Consider the following 20,651-nt stretch of genomic DNA (forward strand, 5'->3'; position numbering starts at 1 on the left):
AAAAAGAAGGTCATCGAATTTGTCGTGCTTCTGATAAAGCCTTTTGAAAAGAGGGGATCTAGTTACCTTTTTTTGTTTTCCTTGGTACAGAACTTGATGTAGATAGATTGAACCACCCAAAGAGCCAGCCCCGATCTGGCCTATTCTGAGCCAGCCTTGGGCCAGCTGTGCAGCAGCTTTCCAGCCCTTTAGGGGCCATCGAACCATGCCTTTGCAGCCCCTAACACAGCCTCTAGAAGCTTCCCTGATTAGCCCACTGATCAGCAGTTTTTCTAGCCCAGGTTTGGCAGCTACTTAGTTTTCTTTTTTGGTTCCTTCAGGCCAGCTCAGCAGCCAGCTACCTTCCCATCAACAGCATACTTGGTCTCCAAGTTTTGTTCACCAAAAGATCTTCCAAAAGATCCCAACAGTCCTTATTTGGTGGAAAACAATTTCAAGAAGGGAGCTACAACAACCATCGAACTACACTAGGAATAGTTTCTATTTTGTATTAAATTTAGTTTCTATTTTAGTTAGTCAATTAGTTTCCTATTTGCAATTAGGCTAGCTTCCTTTTCCTAGTTCAGTTTTAGTTTCTAAATTACTCCTACTTGGTTAGCAAGTTAGAGTTCAAGTTAGGAAGTTTATTTACAGCTTTTAGTTTTTTATTTTAGATTTCAGCTTTGTGAGCCTACAAAAGGAGGCACCCATCGATTGTAATGGAGAGACTTTGATTAATGAAATTATTGAGTGCAAACTCTTGGCTAAAAATATTTGATTGAGAGGCAAGATACCTAACTCATTGAGGGGTATGATGCTCAAAACCTGAGGGGTGAGATATCCATTCCACCATTTTCCTCCACCCTTTTCAAACCCCCGTCGATTATCTCTTTCCATTCTTTTATTTTCTTGTGTGTCTGTATTTGTGAGAGAGTGATTGGGGTGATACTTGAAGACTTTTGAAGACCTGCAAGACACCCATGGATCAGCCTTGAAGACAGCCAAAGGGGGAGATCAATCACAGCCAGGTGTCAGGGTTTTTCAATCTCCATCGATTTTCTCCATATTTCCCTAACCAGCCATCTGATTAGGAAACCATTTGGAGGGTTTGCAGGCCACACCATGGCGACCATTCGACCAGGCTTTCAGCCTCCTCTGCGCAGCCAAAAGCCAACCACAGGTGTTCTTTTTCTATGCTGAAACCCTATTTCAGCAAGGGGTGTCTGCTCTTTGCTACACTGTTGCAGCCCTGTTGGGGAAGTACTTTGGGAGTTATTCAGGTCTACCCTAGAACATATTTGATCAGATGTGAGACTTCTAAATTCCTCTAATCTGCGAGTCTATTTCAGCCCTGTTCTAGACCTAGTGTTGCTCTATTTGTATTATCTGTCCTGTGTCTAGATCTGATTTTGGTTCGGAGTTTTATTATTGGGGTTGTTTTTGCCTTCAGGTGAACCTACCTTACATTAGAACTTGTCTAGATTTTTGCAGAAGTTTCTACCGAAATTTAGTGGTTTGGAATGGTGTTTGTAACATGGAACCTCAAGTGGAACTGTGGCAAGAAGTGAGGTGAAGCATGAATGAGAATCAATTTTACAGATTCGGCAATTTTGTCGGAGGAAGAAGAGAATACCAATGAGCAATGAGATGGAAATTTGGTCAAGATTCATAGAATGTCAGAGAAGACAGATTTGTGGTTTCTGAAGAGGACTTTGAGTGACGTGAAAACTACCATGCTTTTGCAGTTAATAGGGAGGGAGGTGGATATAGAGTCCATCTTTTTCTTTTGACATGGCTGACCGGACATTGAGGTGACTTTCTGGACAATCCTCAGTTGGAAACACTCAGTTCTTTATCAGGAGCAAGATGAAAATTTTTTTTTTTTTTGATGAATAAATAATTCATCATCGACAAAAAGAAATATATACAAGTGGAGAATAGGGGGCTGAAAGGCTAGCAACCAGCCAAGGGAAGGGGAGCAAAGAAATCGCAAACCAAAAGGAGGAAATAAGCCATCACAAGGCGGGAGGGATATAGCCATCATGGGGGGGGGGGGGGGGGAGACAGAATGTTGGTGGAAGGAAGCATGTTCCTTGGGGAATCCTTAACACTACAGTGGGGGAGGGAAGCAAGTTTAAAGCTAACATCAAATTAGACGGAATTCCAAATCTTGTCGAAGGATCTAGAGTTGGACGTCCATCTACGAAGATTTTGCTCCATCCAGATGTGGTTGATGGTGGCACAAAAGGCAAGCTTTCCCGCAGTGTCACAAATAGAAGATTCACCAAAAGTCATGTCAACCCATATCCACTCTCTGCTGAGGAGAAGAGCTCTTTTACTAGTAGGCCAGTAGCTTCTGAGGATCATCTTCAGATAACTGAGGAGAAGAGGCAAGAGAAAGAAAGATGGTCAACATCTTCAACACCATTCCAACACTGTCTTCTTCGTCCTCCCTCTTTCGTTGTGTTTCGTCTTCCACTGTAAATATTAAAAAGATATGGAAAAATAAAAAATTTAATCTTTTTTATTTATTTATAAGAAAGAAACTATAAATTCAAAATCTCTAGTGCTGGTGAGACCAACCAAGATGTATTTCGTCTGACCCAACCTCAGACTCTTTCTTCTCGACTTATTTGACTCTCTGGCCATAGTTATAGATTGAAGAGTAAGGCAATAGCAGGGGGAGGGGACTTGGATTTGCCATTAGAGTAGATAAAATTGAGTGGGGAGGCAATTAGAGAGGGCTTTCCAAGCAGTAAAACTGTGGTGGGGGATGTGGATTTTAACCCAGACAACTTTGTTCCAAGATACAAGGGGACCCTTAAATTTGACAATCCCAGGCAGAGGACGATGTAAACTTGACTGAGGATGAAGGGAGCCAAAGGATTTTATCATCAACTCGATGGTGACTAGGGAGAATTGGAGGCAAGGCAGCCTAGATATCGACAAGCAGGGGAGGAGAAAATGGAGCCGAGAGTAGAATGCCAAATGTTAAGAATCTTATGCCAAACCCAAGAGGTGTCAGGGGGAGAAGAGACGGTCCAAAGGGACTTAGATCTGAGGAGGGATGAGTAAACCCAAGAGACCCATATACTATTGTGCTTGGAGATAATCTTCCAAATGAGCTTGCGGAAACTCATGGAGTTGACCTCTTTCATTCTTTTGAGACCCAACCCAGCCCTCTTTCGGTTTTAAGGAGGCACACAGAAGCCTAGCTAAGAAGGTGGAGGAACTTTGCAGAGTCCACTCCTTTTTAATGGAAGGAGCTGATAAGGGACTCCCCAACTTTGATTGTGGAGTGAGGAAGGACATAAATACCCAACCAATATAGGTACATTGATTGGAGCACAAATCTGGAGAGCTCCAACCGACCGGCATAAGAAAGAAGTTTACCTTTCCAAAGCTGGAGTGCTTTCTTCATGAGGTCCATCATGGAGGTGATGTAAGACTAAATTACCAATGGGTAGTTAGTCCTAGGCTCCTAGTAGGATCCATCATAAACTCCAAACACAAATCAAGTTCAGATTCAACAAAAACTTAGATTTGGAAAGTAGAGGTGGATAGAGGAGATTTCGTTTACTCACTACCACAACTTAGATGGAGCTGAATTTTGGATTGAATAGAGATCCTCTATAAGGGAGCTAACCATCAAAATCTGAACAAATTTGCAAGAGAAATGAAACTTTTGATGATTCGTCAAGGACTGGAATTTGAATCATTGGATGATCCTCAAATTTGGGTTAAGTGGTCCTCTTAAGGTCCTTAACAAAGTGCCGTCTCACTTTGAGTTCCTTCCTTATTAGTCAAATCGAATGATACACTTTGGCTTCAGCTGCTTGCTAGGTGATCGAACTCGTCCCTTAAAATCCTACAGCAATCAGAGTACTAGTTCTGGAAGATACACCCTTGAAATTCTTCCTGAGAAAGCCCTGTAGCTGGATTCGGTAGCTTGGATTTGTGCTCCTTTTTCAACAAAGGTTGGGACTATGTTCTCACAATAATATTAAATAAATAAAAGTAGAATAAGAATAGAAAGTAGAGGAAAGAAGTAAAAAAGTGATTGTAGAAGAAGGTGGGGGTAGGGTAATGGCTATCTCGGCTTGGGTCTCTCACCCATAGCTATCCCAACTGTTGAACATCCTATCTCAAGAGTAAGGAGCAACAATGGCTGTATAATTCATTCATTTATTCATTCTCAAGGTATTACATCAACTTCTCTCATATAATAGAGGGTACAACCAAACAATTTAGAAACAAACCCAAAGTAGAAACTAACATGAAAATAGAAACTAATTATTTTTAGCAACTAAATACTAACTTGTTCACTAAGAAACTAACATTAGACCATAAAGGACTCTTCTAGAATACTAAAACTGACTTTGGCTACTTGTTAACACAAAATGGAAACAAAAAAGGGACCAAATTACTGTTCACAGGTACTGTTCATGTGAACAGTAATTTCTGGTCTTGGGCAAGGTTCACGGTATCGGGTTTCGACCTCTAGGGAGACCGAAATTTCGTGGAAACTGGGGAAATTTTGAGGATACCGGGGATTTTTTTCCAATATGGTGGAAACTTAGGTTTCGACCCCCAAACAGTGTTTTTTTTTTGTTTGATTTTTTGTGTACATCCTATTTTAAACATTTCTAACACATTCACATCATTAGTTTCATAAAAAAAACACAAAGTCTTGTGTGGTGAACCAAAGGGTCGATAATCATTACGCTGACTTCTTGGCTTAAATTTTGAAACTTTACTACATAATGACTATATATAGTCTACAATCTACATCAAAACATAAGAAATAATCCAAATGATCCAAAATAGATAAAAATATAGTAGTGTCTCAATTACTCAACACCCGAAAGTAGTGACTCAATTCCAAGTAGAGTGTCTAGGCGGTTCCATCCCACGAGCTGCGTACCACTGCAGATGTTGTACCGCTCCTCTGAGTGAGAGACATGTATCCCATGACATATTCTGGGCCCAATTATCTTGGTAGTCTCTCACTGCTCTTGTATAAGATTCATCATCAACATTAGCTAGGTATCTAAACCTAGGGAATGGGTTAGTCAGAATCATAGGTTGTGGCCCTTGTGGGTATGGCATAGAAGGCTGGGATGGATACGCAAAGATACTGTCAACAAAAGATGACCCACCACCTGTACAACCCTCCTGTTCGAATGAGGAAGAAGATTCACTATACTGTCCATAACCACTACCATATCCAAATGAACCTGTGCTCTCGAAGGATGTTCCACTGGCATATACACCATACTGTCCCGGATACCCATAATGCGATGCAGCTGATCCGGCGCTCTCAAAGCCACTATCACCATGATGTACTGGACTGGGGCTCGAGTCAATGAAATCTGGTGCACGCCAATGCCCAGATCCTCCACCATGTCCCAAACTCATGGATTCCATTATGGTAGACAAACTAGATGTATCCATATGCTTTAGCCCATCTCATCTGCCTCATCTTGAGGCCTGAACCTTTTGCGTGGTCCTCTATTATAGCCTCTCTGTTCTCGGGAACCATGATGTTCATCTTGCGTGGCATGTGTGAACTCAGTCTCCCTTGAGAATCTGAATGGAGCTAGTTGTGGAACCGTGTCACTTTTCATGGCAGCTAATCTATCCTCTTCAGCTTGTATGGCAGTTAATCTATCACCGATATCACAACCACCACCACCACCACCACCACCACCACCATCATCATCATCATCATCATCACCTTGTGTCTGGTTAGGGGACCGAGTGGAATCTGATGAAGGGGACTGATACTCTTCGTCTTTAATTCTAGCACCAGGGTGGGCCTCAAATGGATGTGGTGACTTAGTGTGAATTCTCCTGTCTTCTGACATATATTCTTCCATATCAACACCCATTCCTGAAGCAATTTGACTGCTAGGCCGACCACCAACCTCATCTAAAAGTGGCTCACCTCGATCTCTAACCCACTCATAAAGGGGATCCTCATCATCTGACTCAAATTGGAAGATATCGGCTAGCTCGATTGGGGTAGTATCATTCTCCATGCCAAGGCATATGTGCTCTTCTTTCAATCTCATATTATAGTGTACATAGACCAAGTCAGACAGCCGTGTAGCACCCAATCTATTCCGTCTCTTGGAGTGTATGAGGTTGAAAGTACTCCAACTACGCTCACATCCAGTGGCAGAACATGTCTGAGATAACACTTTAATTGCTACTTTGGAAAAGTTGGGTGAGTCTCTTCCATATTGCACCCACCATTCAGCTGCACAAAACAATGAGAGACTATTAGGTGGGTTTCTTTGATGGTGCATAGCTGAATATGAAATAATAGAACAAGGTCATTGGACCAACCAACACCAGTGGTATCTCGACCCGCAACAGCCGCTGTACGGCCAAACCTCTTAGTTCCATCTCTAAAGACTTTCATTTGTACGTCGGTACCAATGTTAGCAACTTAATGTTCATATTCTAGGTTAATATAATTGCATCAATTAATATCTTCAACACTCACCTCCATGTTGATGATATTCTGTGCGGTTGGGTTTAACTCAATCTTCTCCACCACGGTGTGAACTGCATCTATGAGATCATTTCTGAAGCCAAGCCTATGCTTGTATTGATACTTGGGGTTTAGGTAATAAGCTAAAAATAGTTGAGGTGAATATTGGATAAGCAAAATTATATGTCAGTATTAACAAGTTCAAGTAGGGTGAATAAAGTAAAACTAACCAGCCTTATGCAGAGGATGTGTGAGCTATCTCTCCCAGTGGTCCTTGATTATGGTAAGGAACTTCTTGTTACCCTTTTGGTACACTGCTTCCACCTCCATCTTCATCATTTCAATGGCTGCCCATATGATTGGTAAGGTGGGTTTCTTCTGTGTCAAGACGCTCACTATCGGATCTAATATCTTCACCATTTTCTTGACATCATCCTAGAACTTTTCACTAGAAATAGTGGTCTGGGTTGCTTTTCCTCCCTGAGAGTTAGATCCATCCCAATTAAACCACTTTTCAGAAGCAAATATGGATCTCAATCCAGACTTCTTCGTCTCAACGCTCTTCAAGGCGATATAGTTCGTTGCGAACTTTGTCAATCCTGGCCTCACCAAGTCCCCACCACATTTTGTTCTTAACAAGTTCAGAGCAAACCCTTGGTTGTACACATATATTGTCACCTGCCTCGTTTTCTCTACCACACTTTTTACAATCTCAAAGTTCCCATTTCTTTTAACATGAGATCTGTACAATGGGCTGCACAGGGAGTCCAAAATAGATAGTACCTTCAATTGTTCATTAGCTTTTCCCCAGCTTTCTTGAAGTTGCTCCTATTATCAATGACAATTTGTACCACATTCTTGACCCCAACATCCTTTACCACCTCTTTCAAGAGGTTATAGATGTATTTGGCATCTTTTTTCTCACTGGATGCGTCAACTGACTTTAGTAAGATTGTCCTTCCATCACAATTCACCATGAAATTGATGATGGACCGTCTAGTGAGTCCAGTCCATCCATCACACATCACGGTTTTCCCTATAATACTCCCACATTGGCTTCAGATCTGCAATGTAATCTACCAACTGTTTCTTTTGCTTTAGCAAATATACATTGTACATCTCATAAGCTGTTGGCCCCTTCACACTTGGACCAGCCCTACAAATCTCATCTAGCATGTTTTGGTAATATGACCCTGTGGTCACATTGGCTGGAATGCTATGATAGAAAGCCCATTTGGAGAAAACCATCCCCATTGTCTCCTTAACATTGCTCCACATTTGCTTCAATTTTAACTGTTTCGAGTCCTGCCTTCAATACAATGCAGGATCAGATTGGAGAACATCAACATTACGGTTACGAGATGGTGGTGGGGGTCGGGCTGAGGCTGGGGGTTGGTCCCTCACGCTCTGGGACCTCCTCAATGAAACATCTGGCTCTCTATGTCTCAACCTCCTCCTTTGTGGCTCAGGGTCTTCTTCAATTGCTCGAGATGAACCGGCTCCCTTAGCCCTTTGTACCCGTCTTTCCTCATCAATATCATGTTGGGTTCTGCTTGTTACAAAAGTCCTCCTAAATTGTTCAGCCTCTTGTGCCGTTTGTACATCATCCAAGTCAGGTTCCTCATTGTCATAATCTTGCTCCCCCAACTTTGGCAATGACTCAAGACAAGCATCAAGGTATTCATCCCTAACTGCCCTCTTCTCCTTCCTCCTCTGCAACTCTCCTTTTAAATGCTCCAACATACTCCTCTTGATCTCATTGGATACATTAGGGCAGCCCAACACATTCCTGTCCCCACCTGCGAGATGCCACTTTAATCTTGTGGCCCCACCAGACATGATTTTTTTTCTGGCAATAATTACATTGCGACTTCCTCTTATCAACTGATAGGGGTCTCCCATGCAGCTATGCAATGTCCCCACCTCTATCAGTCATTATGCAGCACTTAAAATCTTCCTAGAAACATTGTTCAAACAAAAATGTGACCAATTATAAACATATATGCATACATAATGACTCATAAGAACAATTAAAGATAATTGCAAATTCCCAACAAAGCATTATATTTTTTCCCTATTTAAAAATATTTTAAAAATAATTATTTAATTAATAAATAATAAGTAATTAAGAAACATCACATTTGGTTACAAACATGATTGTAAATGCATTTGTATTACATTCAATAAATTTCTTGAATTTTCAAACCATAATAGACAATTTTTCGTAATTAATTACATTTTTTAAATAATTTCAGCATATATTTAATGACTTTTCGAAGAAAAAAAAAAAAAAAAATGAAACCATCAACTTGTAGATCAGCTGATGGTGTTATTAAGTTGAACACCAAAGACCAACTATTAACCTATTTTTTTTCAAAAAAATGTATGTAAATGCATTTTTAAAAACAGAAAATAAAAAAAGCCATTAACATGCAAAAAAAAATTTGGCCACTGTGAATGCGTAGATCGGGTCCTCTTAAGCAACATATAAAAAATTGACATGACTCTACCATATTTAATAATATATTATATAAAAAAAATGATTTTTGGAGAACTTAGAACTTACCTTTTTGGTCCAAGATGATTTTCTTGTATAGAGGAAGCACTAATCAGCCTTAGATTTGAAGTTTGGTGGTTAAAAAATCAAAATCTTCACTGTTTCCCCATGTTTCCCACACTTGGGAGAGAGAATGCTCTTGTGAAGGTCGAAATATGTTCAAAACAGTGGCTGATTTCCTATTCAAAGCACTTAAATAGGACCTGGTTCAATCCAAATGATCGAACCAGGTTGAAACATGCGAAATTTCCCATGTTCGACTGAAACATGGGAAACCTTGTCGAAATTTGTCGAAACTAGGTCGAAACAGGTGATTTTTTAAAATCCTCTATGGTTTCGTTTCGACCTTGGTCGATACCTGTAATTTCGCATGTTTCGCTCGAGTTCTCGAACCATGGTCATGGGTTGGTTTGATGGGCCAACATTGTGGCTGGCTGGTCTAGTTTGATGGAACCAGCACCCCCCTTCTTTTGCAGGCTTGATCTACATTAGAGGCTGCCTATCGAACCAATTCTAGTTCCACCTTGGTTGTTCCTGTTGAGAGTGTAACGCTCCGGCCCCATTAACCTTGCACAATATTGTCCTCTTTGGCCCATGTGCCTCAAGGTTTTAAAACGCGTTGTGCCATGTTAAGGAGGCTAGAGGTTATTAATTAGCCTAGTAATCTCTCCCTAGGCAATGTGGGACTAAAATTTGCACACCCTTACCGATCTCTCAAAACCCCTAGTACTTGCCATATTCTTGGTGGGGACACCTCATTGATCTCCCAGGAGGGTCTAGTACTTGTTGTATTCTTGGGTATTACAACTTCCCCCCTTTTGGCATAGCATCCCCGTTGTGGCCCCACACGCTGTCGGGGTCTGCTCTGATACCATTTGTAATGCTCTGGTCTCATTAACCTTGCACAACAGTGCCCTCTTTGGCCCATAGGTCTTAATACTTTAAAACGCGTTGTGCCATGTTAAGGAGGCTAGAGGCTATTAACTAGCCTAGTAATCTCTCTTAGGCAATGTGGGACTACAGTTTGCATATCCTCATTGATCTCCCAAAACCCCTGGTACTTGCCGTATTCTTGGTGGGGATACCTCACAGATCTCCCAGGCGGGTCTGGTACTTGCCGTTTTCTTGGGTGTCACAGAGAGGTTGAAGATAACGTCCCATGTTATAATTAAGAACCCTATTATCTATATTTACCGAAAAGCCTGTCTAGTTCTTAGTTTATTCCAGTCATTCCCTTTATTTATTGTTAGTTTCTAGAATTTTCCCCGCTTAAATATTTGATTCCAGTTGAACCCCTTGTTTGCTCTTCACTTGTTGGTCCTGAACTTCAGCATATTTATAGTATTGCCACAAAACTCATAAATTGAGATATCTATTGTTCTCGTGGGCCCATACCGATCCCAAAACAGACTAACAGAGTTTTGTGCCCTGAGATTTCATCACTAGTATCATCTATTGCAGAACCTGGAAATTTCAATGATGCAATGCTGAATCCACCTTGACTAGGTACTCAATTGCCACTCATGCCACCAAGTGTGTCTTAAACTCACTCTATTCTTTTCTTCTCGGTCCATCAGTTACGAAATATAAGAGGGCTGGTTAAGATTTTAGTCTGTTGGAAGAAGACTTATTTGAGTTGAAATGAGTATTATGAAATTCATTTTTTCTTGCTTAAATCGTTTTAGTTCCATGTAGCTGCATAGAGCATATTGGAGGGTAAGGATCCATGTAGCCGATCCCATTTAGCTGAGATTCTCCTGACCTGCTGGGCTGTGCCTTTTTCCTCTAATTTCTCTTTTCTCATTTCTCATCTCTCATTTCATCATTTCTTCATTCCTCCTATTTTCGTGTGGACCTCAGTTTTCCTTTTTTTGTTTAGTTTAGTTCTGTTTTTTTTTTTTTTTTTTTCTGTTATTCTGTTTAGCATGGATCCATGTAGCCGACCCCATTTAGTTGGTATAAGGCTGAGTTTGTTGTTGTTGTTGTTTAAGTTTTGTTTTCATGCTGTTATTCCCACCTTGTATTTGTAATCCTTAGATGTCTCTAGTCTTCGATTTAGTTCTTATTTGATCTGGAAGAAGTGAAAATTAGCCTTGCAAAAATTTGTGTCATCATGGAATGGAAATCTAGCCTTCTGTTAATTTCCACCACACTGTTGGCTGAAATAAATGCTACCCTCTTCTTTATCAAGTTCTATAATTTAAAACATTCCTAGTTTTAACCTTTTAATATATGTCACCCGTCTCACCCCCTTCTGGCTCTATTTTCTGGTTTAGCTTTGCAGATGCTTCTTCTGGTGATGATTCAGAAGGTTCTCCTGACATGGATGCTGACATACCTGAAATTAAGGAAAAGGCATCAAGTGAGGATCTTGATGATGCAGGTAGAAGTTGTACCTTTGCAAATCCTTATTATGTATACGTTTCTGCCTTTCATTTTGACTTAACATACTGGAAAATCCAGCTTGGTAATCCACTCCACTGACAATGAAAAATGTTCCTGCGAGGACTTTTTTTTTCAGATAAGATTGAAGGCTTCTCCTTGTCTGTAAAGAAGTCTAAAGAACTTCCTCTCAGTAAACGTGGTCCTCTTGTTCAAACTACCATATCATCAATGTTTGAGAAAATGGAAGAAAAGGTAAGGCTTTATAACCTCTGACCAAATCGGTGAAGATGTAATATCATTTCAATGGAATATGGCAACAGTAATAAACAGCTTACTTTATTTCTTGAATTTGAGGTCTTCTATGTATTCATGTATAACGAAGTCACAAGTCGCAACACTTGCGCATTTTTTTCAATCTTTCTGTAGTTTTATGCATTTCCCTGTAATCATGTGCACTATTGATGTTAAAAGGTGGCAAAAGATTTTGGAAATTTTGAATGCCTTCTGCCAACCTGATGCATCATGCATCTATCCTCTTCCTGGAATTGAGTTGAAATTTTGAATACCTTCTGTAAACCTGATGCATCTTAATAGGGTATTGTTTTGGTACTTTGTGCTTAATATTTCTACTTGGAGCGATATTTGGCGTTAGTCATATTTATTTTATTTGGAGTTCGCCTTTTTTGGTTTCAGAATGTAAGATTTTGTTACATTTTGTTTGAATTTGTTTGAATTTTATATTTTATTTGTCTTAATTGAGTTGAGGACTGTTTCCATTGCTTTTCGTTATGCTAATGTTTTGCATTTCAAAATTTCTGTACTGCATGATTTAGTGCAATTAGAAGGATTGTTCAATTTCCTTTCCCCAGGATTAAGATCTTGCAGATACGTATTAGTTTGAAAGAGTCACCTCGAAATATATTGACAGAGTGACATGGGATATGACCCACAACTGTCTTCTGCTTGGTGGGCCTAACTCTGTCACTTGGAGTAATCTACTGTTTCAGTCATAGGATCAAGCCAAACAAGAGGATTAGTAAGGGGAATATGGTGTTTGATGATAAGTAAGGGGGATATGAGTACTTTTCATTTTGGGTCCTCCATGTTAAGGGTATCTCTGAATTGGTTCCTCCTGTTAGAGATGCCCCGTTTTGGATTCCTCCTCTCAGACACCGTAGACTGGACATTCATGGTCGAAGTCAAATGCCTAAAATGGTCGTCATTTAAGGGCAACTTCTCTGCAGGGAAGATTCCATCATATTGAGCTCCTCACCCTGCTTGCCATGATCTTCAGCAGAAAATAAATTTGTGAAAAAAACAAGGTTAATACTAAGTGGTGGGAGCTCAATTATATAGGAAATGGTTTATAAATTTATATTTATTTATTCCTGATGCCTATTTTAGTTATTTTAATTGAATTATGTGTGTTCTAGTACTAAATTTGTGTAGAACAAATAATTGTATTAGAGAAAGCATACAACACCGTACAACATACACTATCAACCTATATAGACAAACAAACATTTTTAAAACAATACAAGGGTTTCACTATATAGGGACTAGAATATGGTTTCCCAGAAGTTCCGGGACCTAATTTGGCCTGATAGGCCTCGAAATCAGCAATAACCTGCAGCCAAAACTTATCAGGTTTCAACCGAAACTTGAAATTTTTTGGTTTCTAACTAGGCCGAAACATGGGTTGAAACTGAAACTTTGTACTTTGAAGGCCTGCTGCTTGTGGGCCATATGTATCTATGTTCTGAAATTTATGGCATGAAATGGCGTAGGCTGGATCCCACCATCTTTTATTTATTTATATACAATTGTTGTTGTTGTTGCTTGATTTAAGATGCATATTCGCAGAAATGTCAGGAACACCCTAAGGAACTGGTTATTGTTGTCTCCGGGGCCTGCCTCATTCCATTTTGTCCTAGTCCCCCCCAGAGTCATTGTTTCCTTTAGCTTAGCTGCTAGCTGTTGCCTCCTCCCCTTTTGGGTTTGAGCCCCTTAGGTTTTGTCTCCTCCCCCCTTTTTCCCCTCCCTTGTATATTCCTTCTCCTGCTTGGTAATGATTTTATTTATTCACCCACCCCCCACCCCACACCACCCCCCCCCAAAAAAAAAAAAAAAGAAAAAGAAAAAAAGAATATTCCAGTCCGACTCAGATCCAGGATGCGTTCCTGACAGTAGAGCTGCTGGTAGCCAGATGTTTTCTGGATCCATTTCCAGGCTTTGGATTTGGAGTCCTAAATTTGACCAGAATGCTGGGTTGGCCATTGTTTGACATGGAGTAATAGAAAGCTGGACTTGAATGTGGATTAAATGAATCTGACTTTGACCTTGCCTGTTTAAAACCATATTCTAACTAGAATTCTGTTTTAAGTTAGATGCCAACTCTCTCTCTCTCTCTCTATATATATATATATATTAATATATGGCGAAAGATCCCTGCAGGTCTGCTTCAGGGTATGCCAGACGTGTGGGCCAATGGGAGGGTGCATGGGAGCGTCTTCAGCGCACACAGGGGGGGGGACGCAGTCTTTTCGCACCCACACCAGTCTGGGTGTTTCCTGCGCCAGACTGGCAGGGTTCTTATATATATATATATATATTTATATACAATTCTTCTTTGCTTTCTACTGATAAAAGCACCACTTTCTTATGTAAAGCGTATGTTTTTCCCCCTTTCAGAAGTCCAGAAGAAGTTCAAGGACATCCCCAAAACCTAAAGGTTGCTTACTTTTTTATTCCTTCTTTAATCATGGAATAGTGTAATTGACATACTGAGTGCTAGAACTACTTATGCTTCCAGTTTCTGGCCGGAAGTTGGTGCAAACTGATTTGAAACAAAAGGCTGCTCAAAAAGAAGTAAGTTTGAATCTTCTGGAATTTCATGCTTCTTGGTTCTCTTTCAGATCCTAACTCTTTTTCCTTAGTGATAAATATTGACAATGGGATTAATCTGAGATTCTATCATTGGCTGCTTTTTATTTGTGTAGACGAATTACTGTTAAAAGCTGAGTAATTGTTGTTACAGGATGTGAAACCCAGGAAGAAGGGATCAATGATCAAGGAAAGAAAGGCTGGTAAGTGTTGCATTTAATCATAGAAGATGCTATCTTTGTTACCTGTACACTGATCTCGACAAGAATGATGTTTAAAACCTTTGGTTCTTCATTCGGTTGACTTGAGAAAAAAAAGAATTTTGTTTCAAATGAATTCTGAAATAACTAAATGTGTCCCTATTATACTTTCGAAATATGAGTTGCCTCTGTCTTTTGTTCATTTGCAATTTTCATATTAAACTTCTATCAAGCTGGTCTAAGGCTATGTTGCATTAGACTGGGTATGGATAGTGGACCCAACAGCTCAAAATACCTAATGTAGGAGGCTAGGAGCATCCAAGAGATTGAGGCATCCTATGTTATGGGAGGGAAAGGGGCCTCAAGATGTGTATGTGCCTCGAGAGATATCCGAGTCCTAGATCTTATAGTCTGTTTCCAAACATTGAAAATCAATTCTATGAGTGGCAATTGTATTCCATGAATGAGTAGCTGCAACCACATCCTAGCTAGCATGTGATGAATGAAATAAGTTCCTTATTTATTTAGTATAGCTAGGTAAAGGAATGACAAGTAATCTTGTTTCAAGCTAAAAGAAAAAGGTTTATAGCTATGGGTTTTGGTTTAGTTCATTTCAAGCCTGGGTCAGTCCTCAAGTGGTTAAAGAGACTGTTGAGTTGTGTGGGTTGTAGGAATGAGTTAAATAAAATTAGAAAAGGGGCTGTAAGAATGTGGTTAAGCAGTTGCCTGTTGTTGCTGGGGAAGATCTACACGAGCTAATCTGCACACGGAGAGTTGAAATATAGAACAAGGGAGATGACCGGAGGGGCACCGGTGGGGGACTCTTCTATGCCTAAGTCCGATTTCGGGCAAACAACCATATGAATTTAATAGGCTCAGAGTGTGAAGAGAAATTGACCAATCTTTTGTGTCTCGACCCTTCATTTGTTCTGGTAGAGTTAGTAACCTTTTGAGCTGTTACCGGAATGACCCACATTCCTCTTGTAACTGTCCTTATTATGGATCATAGAGAGTTATGGATGGCCCTTAACTATTGTTTGTGGGGAGTTGATTCTTCGGTGGTTACAAAGTGGCTCTGGGCCGATGTCAGAATAGATCCAATCCTTTGCCACATGTATTTCACTGGTTGGTTGGGTGATTTCATGCATATCAGATGGCCCCCACTCCTTCGGGTTTAGAAAGGGCTGAAGGAGTAGAATACACTTTCTATTTTTCCAAAATCGTTGTGCGGAGTCTTTCAGGTCGGCGTTTAGACTTTGGTGGTTGGTGTCTTGGTTTTGCATGTACCATGCTCGGCCGTTTTTTTTTTTTTGAATTTTTTTGTCACGTTGCTTCCATCTGACGACTATCGAATTGTCTTGTCATGTTTCTATCTGACGATGTATAGGCTGGCTAGACGTCTCCCTGGTTTTTCTTGAGCCTTAAGAAAGATTTCAACCTTCTTTTAACATCTCCCATATATTGAGGGGGTGCCTTGAGTAGATGCTTCGTGGATACGCATTCTTGGAGATCATGTGATATTCTTCAGTGACATGAAGACTCATTTTCCGTTCGATGATTTGGGGAGTGAAGTGTGTTTCTTGGGGCTTAGATGCCTAGATGGTCATTTTGTATGTCGAAAGGACTCTCGTGCTTCCATTGTGCTTGTTTGCTTTCTTTCTTAGGAGCTGTAAAGTCTGTTTGAGTGTTGAAAGTATGTTGCGCTTTAAGCTTCATGTTCCTTTGGGAAGATTTTGGTCATCAGGATTTGTACATTTGGAGGGATTTAGGCTGTCAAAGCTTGCATAAATAGGCTAGGTCATACGATTGAGAACGATCATCTGCAGGGCCTTTCCTTCTCATCTCTTTGCTTAAATTCTCTTTTTTATCAATGTGTTGGTCCCAGTTAATGTAAGGTATGTTCATCCTAGGTAAACAAGCCCCAAAAGCACAACTCTTGACCAAGTCTAGCTCAAATAAAACCTAAAACAAGGCTAAAATAGGTTCTAGATATTAGGGTAGTTAGAGGGCTTACACCTGAACAAAGTAGGTTCAATATAGGAGTAGAATAACCCTTCAATAGTCGTCCAACAGACCAGCAGAACCTCAACAACAACAGAAGATAACGCAGGCAGAATTAGGGTTTCGGCCAGATATGGGAGAAGTCCTGCGGCTTGCAACTGGAAAGTAAATATACTCTACTTAGGGTGCGAAATTTGTGTTTAGCCTTCAATGCCATCTTAAAAGTGATTGACGAAAGCCCCATAAAAGGTTAAGAAAGCTGGGAATTTCCGCTGGACCAGCTGGGACCGATCGCACAAAGGCTGGCCCAAGTACTGGCTGGTTTGGGCCTTCTTCTTCCTCCTTCGATATTGCAGCTCAGCATATGGGTTTACATCACCAGTGTTCTCTTAATCTCTTGGCTGCACAGCCTGCACTGGATGTTTTTCCCTCTCTTAGCGAGTCTTCTTTTGTCTTCCTCTTTGGTTCTCCGTGAGTTTGCCTTACTGACAGGTTCTATCCTTGTTTTGCAATGGTTCCCGGTGTTGATGCTGCCCTTATTTCATCCAGCAGGATGATGAGTCAGCTTGCAGATATGAGTGTTGGTTTATCCTCTTCAGTCGTATTGATCCCCTCATCTTTGAGTAGCGTCTTGCCATTTCTTTGAGGTCTGGCTTGGCTGCATTTGGTTGGATCACTATGGTGGTAGGCGATGGGTGGCTTAACAAGTGGCTGCTCCTCTTTTTGTCTCGGGTTGCGTCTTATGGTCCCAAGTTGCTCGTGCTGCTTGATGCTGATGTCTTTGACCTCGTGCTCAAGGAATCTGAGTGGAGGACGTCATGGAGATTGGATGCTTTATAATATAAGATACGAGGTTAGGGGAGAAAACAAAGGAGGCCAAGGAGAAATTGAGTTTATTTCCACTCGCATCCTCGACTCAACCTTCATCGGCTTGCGAGATAGAAGAACCGAGGTATTGGGGATGATGGTCAAGGTGGGTCCTTTGACACCGTTGTCTCTTTGACCCCCCATCTATTTCTTCAAGCCGCCCATCCTCTACCTCTGTTACCTCGGGCTACACGCCCTCTCCCTATTTTGCTACTTGGTTCGGATGTAATCGTTTGTTGATAAGTCTCACTATAGTTCCCATTGGTATCCCCGAGGAACTGTAGGTACTAGGGAGTGTTTGCAAATTTGAATTGTGTTTACGTATGATATGTGATTGTGAAAGTGATTAAGAACTAGACTTCTCCAGCGAATCAGCCCTTTCTGAGGTGATTATGAGAGCGCCCCTGCCATGCGGATTCAAACTACCAAATTTAAAACGAAATACGACACGTCTGACCCTTGGGATCACTTGCAATGCTTCAAAACCTTGATGTTATTCCAAAAAGCCTTAGATCCTACTCTCTGCCATACATTCCCAGCTACTTTAAAAGGCACAGCCCGGACTTGATTCTCTCACCTTAGACCAAGGTTAATCACCAGCTGACATCTGGGTCTGGGTTTGGGTTGTGACAGAAATGGTATCAGAGCTTTTAGGGTATAAAAGAAATGTGCAAAAACATAATACATTGACACTATATGGTGCTTGATTAGTTGAACTGAAAGTATTACGATCTTTGAATAATTTATTAAAGGAAGGGTATTGATGAGATAAGACATTGAAACTATTAACATTGTTTTGTTATATTGGGACTCTGATAATGATATGTTGATACCAACTGATACACTGATACATACCAATACATACCGAAACGTACATTTCACCTCATTTTTTATTTTCCATAGAATATCAGTATGTATCGCTATGTATCGACCGATACATTATGAGAAGAATATACAAAGAAGAGAAGGGGGAAGAAGAATTCCTAATCGTATCACGAATAGAAGAACCACCATAAGTCATGTCAATCCAAATATTCTCCCCCACTGTTAATACATTTATTTATTCACCACAAAAAAAAAAAAAAAGAAAAGAAAAGAAAAAAAAAAAAGTTAATTGAGTTGTATAAACCTAAGTGATGAGGAAAACTTAAGGTAGCTCCTTGGTATAATAAACCAATTAGCATAAATCTAAATTATGAGGAAAACTTAAGGTGGCTCCATAGTAAAGTAAACCGAGCTATATAAACCTAAGTTATGAGGAAATCTTGAGGTAGCTCCATGGTAAAGTAAACCAAGCTATATAAACCAAAGCTATGAGGAAAACTTAAGGTAGCTCCTCGGTACAATAAATCGAGTAGCATAGACCTAAGTTATGCTGCTCGGTTTACTGTACCAAGGATCTACCTTAAGTTAGGTCTGTGCTACTTGGTTTACTATATCGTGGATCTACCTTTTTTTTAGATGAATAAATAATTCATTACCAAGAGGAGAAGAATATACAAGGGAAAGAGGGGAAGGGGAAGGCCTAAGCCAACAAGGAGAAGCCAAATAGGCCTAACGAAGCACAAAAGCATAAACTAAAACAAAAACTAAATATCACCAGCAATGGGCAACAAAAAAGGGGTGGGGGGAGGGAGCCAAAATCCAGAATGCCATCAAGTGGGACGGATGTAGTCGACCTGAAGGTTCCACGAAGCAATGATGTGGGAATTTCTAGAGGTGTTGTGGATCTACCTTAAGTTTCCCTTTATTGCTTTGGTTTCCGCTGTTTGGTTTATTATACCTCGGAGTTACCTTAAGTTGTTAAAAAAAATGATCGACACAAAGTTGTTGAACTAAATTCTTATTTTATTGAAAAGGGTAATTTGGGGACAAATTACAATTTTAACTAATACGGCTTCTTAAGGCGATGACTCTGATTGGGGACTTATGGTTCACCATGTGGTTTTGATCTTAACGATCGTCAGGAGTCCTCTCTTGTCTTCCTTTATCACGTTCTTCCTTCCCGATGTTCGGGTCGGGCTCCTCGATGGTTTTCGGGACCTTAGTCACCTCAGTTTTGATCGCGTCGGTGTTGGTCATCTTGATTTCCTATGTATCGATGAAGGTTCTTTGGATTACGTTTTCTATTTCTGCATTAAGATGCTTGCATTAGTCAGTGTCGTGGCCCTGATCTTGATGGAATTCACAATACCTACTATGATCTCACTTTTCTAGATGTTGGGCCATTCGAGGACGTCCTCATTCTTGTATTGCATTAATATGTGGGATCTGCTATGGGTAATAGGGGTGTACTTGTCGAATTCTCTGACTAGGCTTCCTTGCTAGCCTGAGCTTCTGTCAAAACGTTGCTTTTTGCCTTCGCCCAGGGGATCTCTTTGTTGTCTTGACTTGCTCTTTTCCTATTTTTGGATCCTCCTATGTCAACGGTAAGGTACGAATGTTGCGACCTGGTGGTTAAGTGGTCGAAATAGCCTCTCGAAATTCTTGGGGTAAGGCTACGTAGTTCTTACCCTCTAATCTCACACATACGGGAGCCTCGTTCACCAGGTACGCTCTATGTCAATCTCCTTGAGATTGGCCATGATTTCGACTTTGTTGATGTATATCTCACACCGAGCCATGCCACGACCCAGAGCTAAATGTCAGGTAAGGGTACATCCAAGGATTAAAGTATTGGTATAGTAGGCCAAAATTAAGATACGTATAAGAGGGTATCGTATTGTATCAAAGATACGCGAAAGATACATAGATGAATACGAAACACTTTCTTATAACTTTTTCATTACAAAACAGTTAAAAAGCTATATATAACATGTATTATGCATAAACACAAATGGAGAATATCGCACTAAGAGAAAAGTATATTCAATTGAAATTGTTGTTTAGGACCTTGATGCTTTAAATCTTTGCTTTACCTTTGTTGAATCCGAGGTTTGTAGTTTTTTATGGGTGTTATATGGATTCCCATTTTGATTCACTATAGTTAGAGAGAAAAAATGGTTGGTAGCAACTTTGTAATAAAAACCCCTCTCAAAATATCGTGTTTTGCTGAGAAATGACCCACCTTGGCCATTATATGATTGTAGCGTACCGTATCGTTATGTATTGGTCGATTCATAACGATACATACTGATACCCTATGGAAAATAAAAAATAAGGTGAAATGTACGTTTTGATATGTATTGGTACGTATCGGTATGTATTAGTGCGTAATCAGTATGTATCATATCGATACAAAAGGATTTAAAAATTTTCCAGTTACCATATCGATAAGGGC

The 20,651-nt window shown here is 40.3% G+C and overlaps 1 protein-coding gene across 2 annotated transcripts in view; it reads left to right on the plus strand.

The window, feature by feature from the left end:
- LOC122088967 (DNA-binding protein RHL1) overlaps window positions 1-20,651 on the plus strand; it is a gene marked incomplete at its 3' end in the record, with an annotated part of 35,324 nt that overhangs the window by 6,048 nt on the left and 8,625 nt on the right. Inside the window, 6 exon segments of one of the 2 annotated variants that reach the window (XM_042658352.1) lie at window positions 11,312-11,418; window positions 11,557-11,672; window positions 13,875-14,003; window positions 14,112-14,151; window positions 14,233-14,288; window positions 14,458-14,506. In XM_042658352.1, coding sequence (XP_042514286.1) covers window positions 11,312-11,418; window positions 11,557-11,672; window positions 13,875-14,003; window positions 14,112-14,151; window positions 14,233-14,288; window positions 14,458-14,506 — 497 coding nt within the window. 2 annotated transcript variants of the gene reach the window in all.

The sequence above is a fragment of the Macadamia integrifolia genome, chromosome 9 (assembly GCF_013358625.1).
Source record: "Macadamia integrifolia cultivar HAES 741 chromosome 9, SCU_Mint_v3, whole genome shotgun sequence".
Lineage (NCBI taxonomy): Eukaryota > Viridiplantae > Streptophyta > Magnoliopsida > Proteales > Proteaceae > Macadamia > Macadamia integrifolia.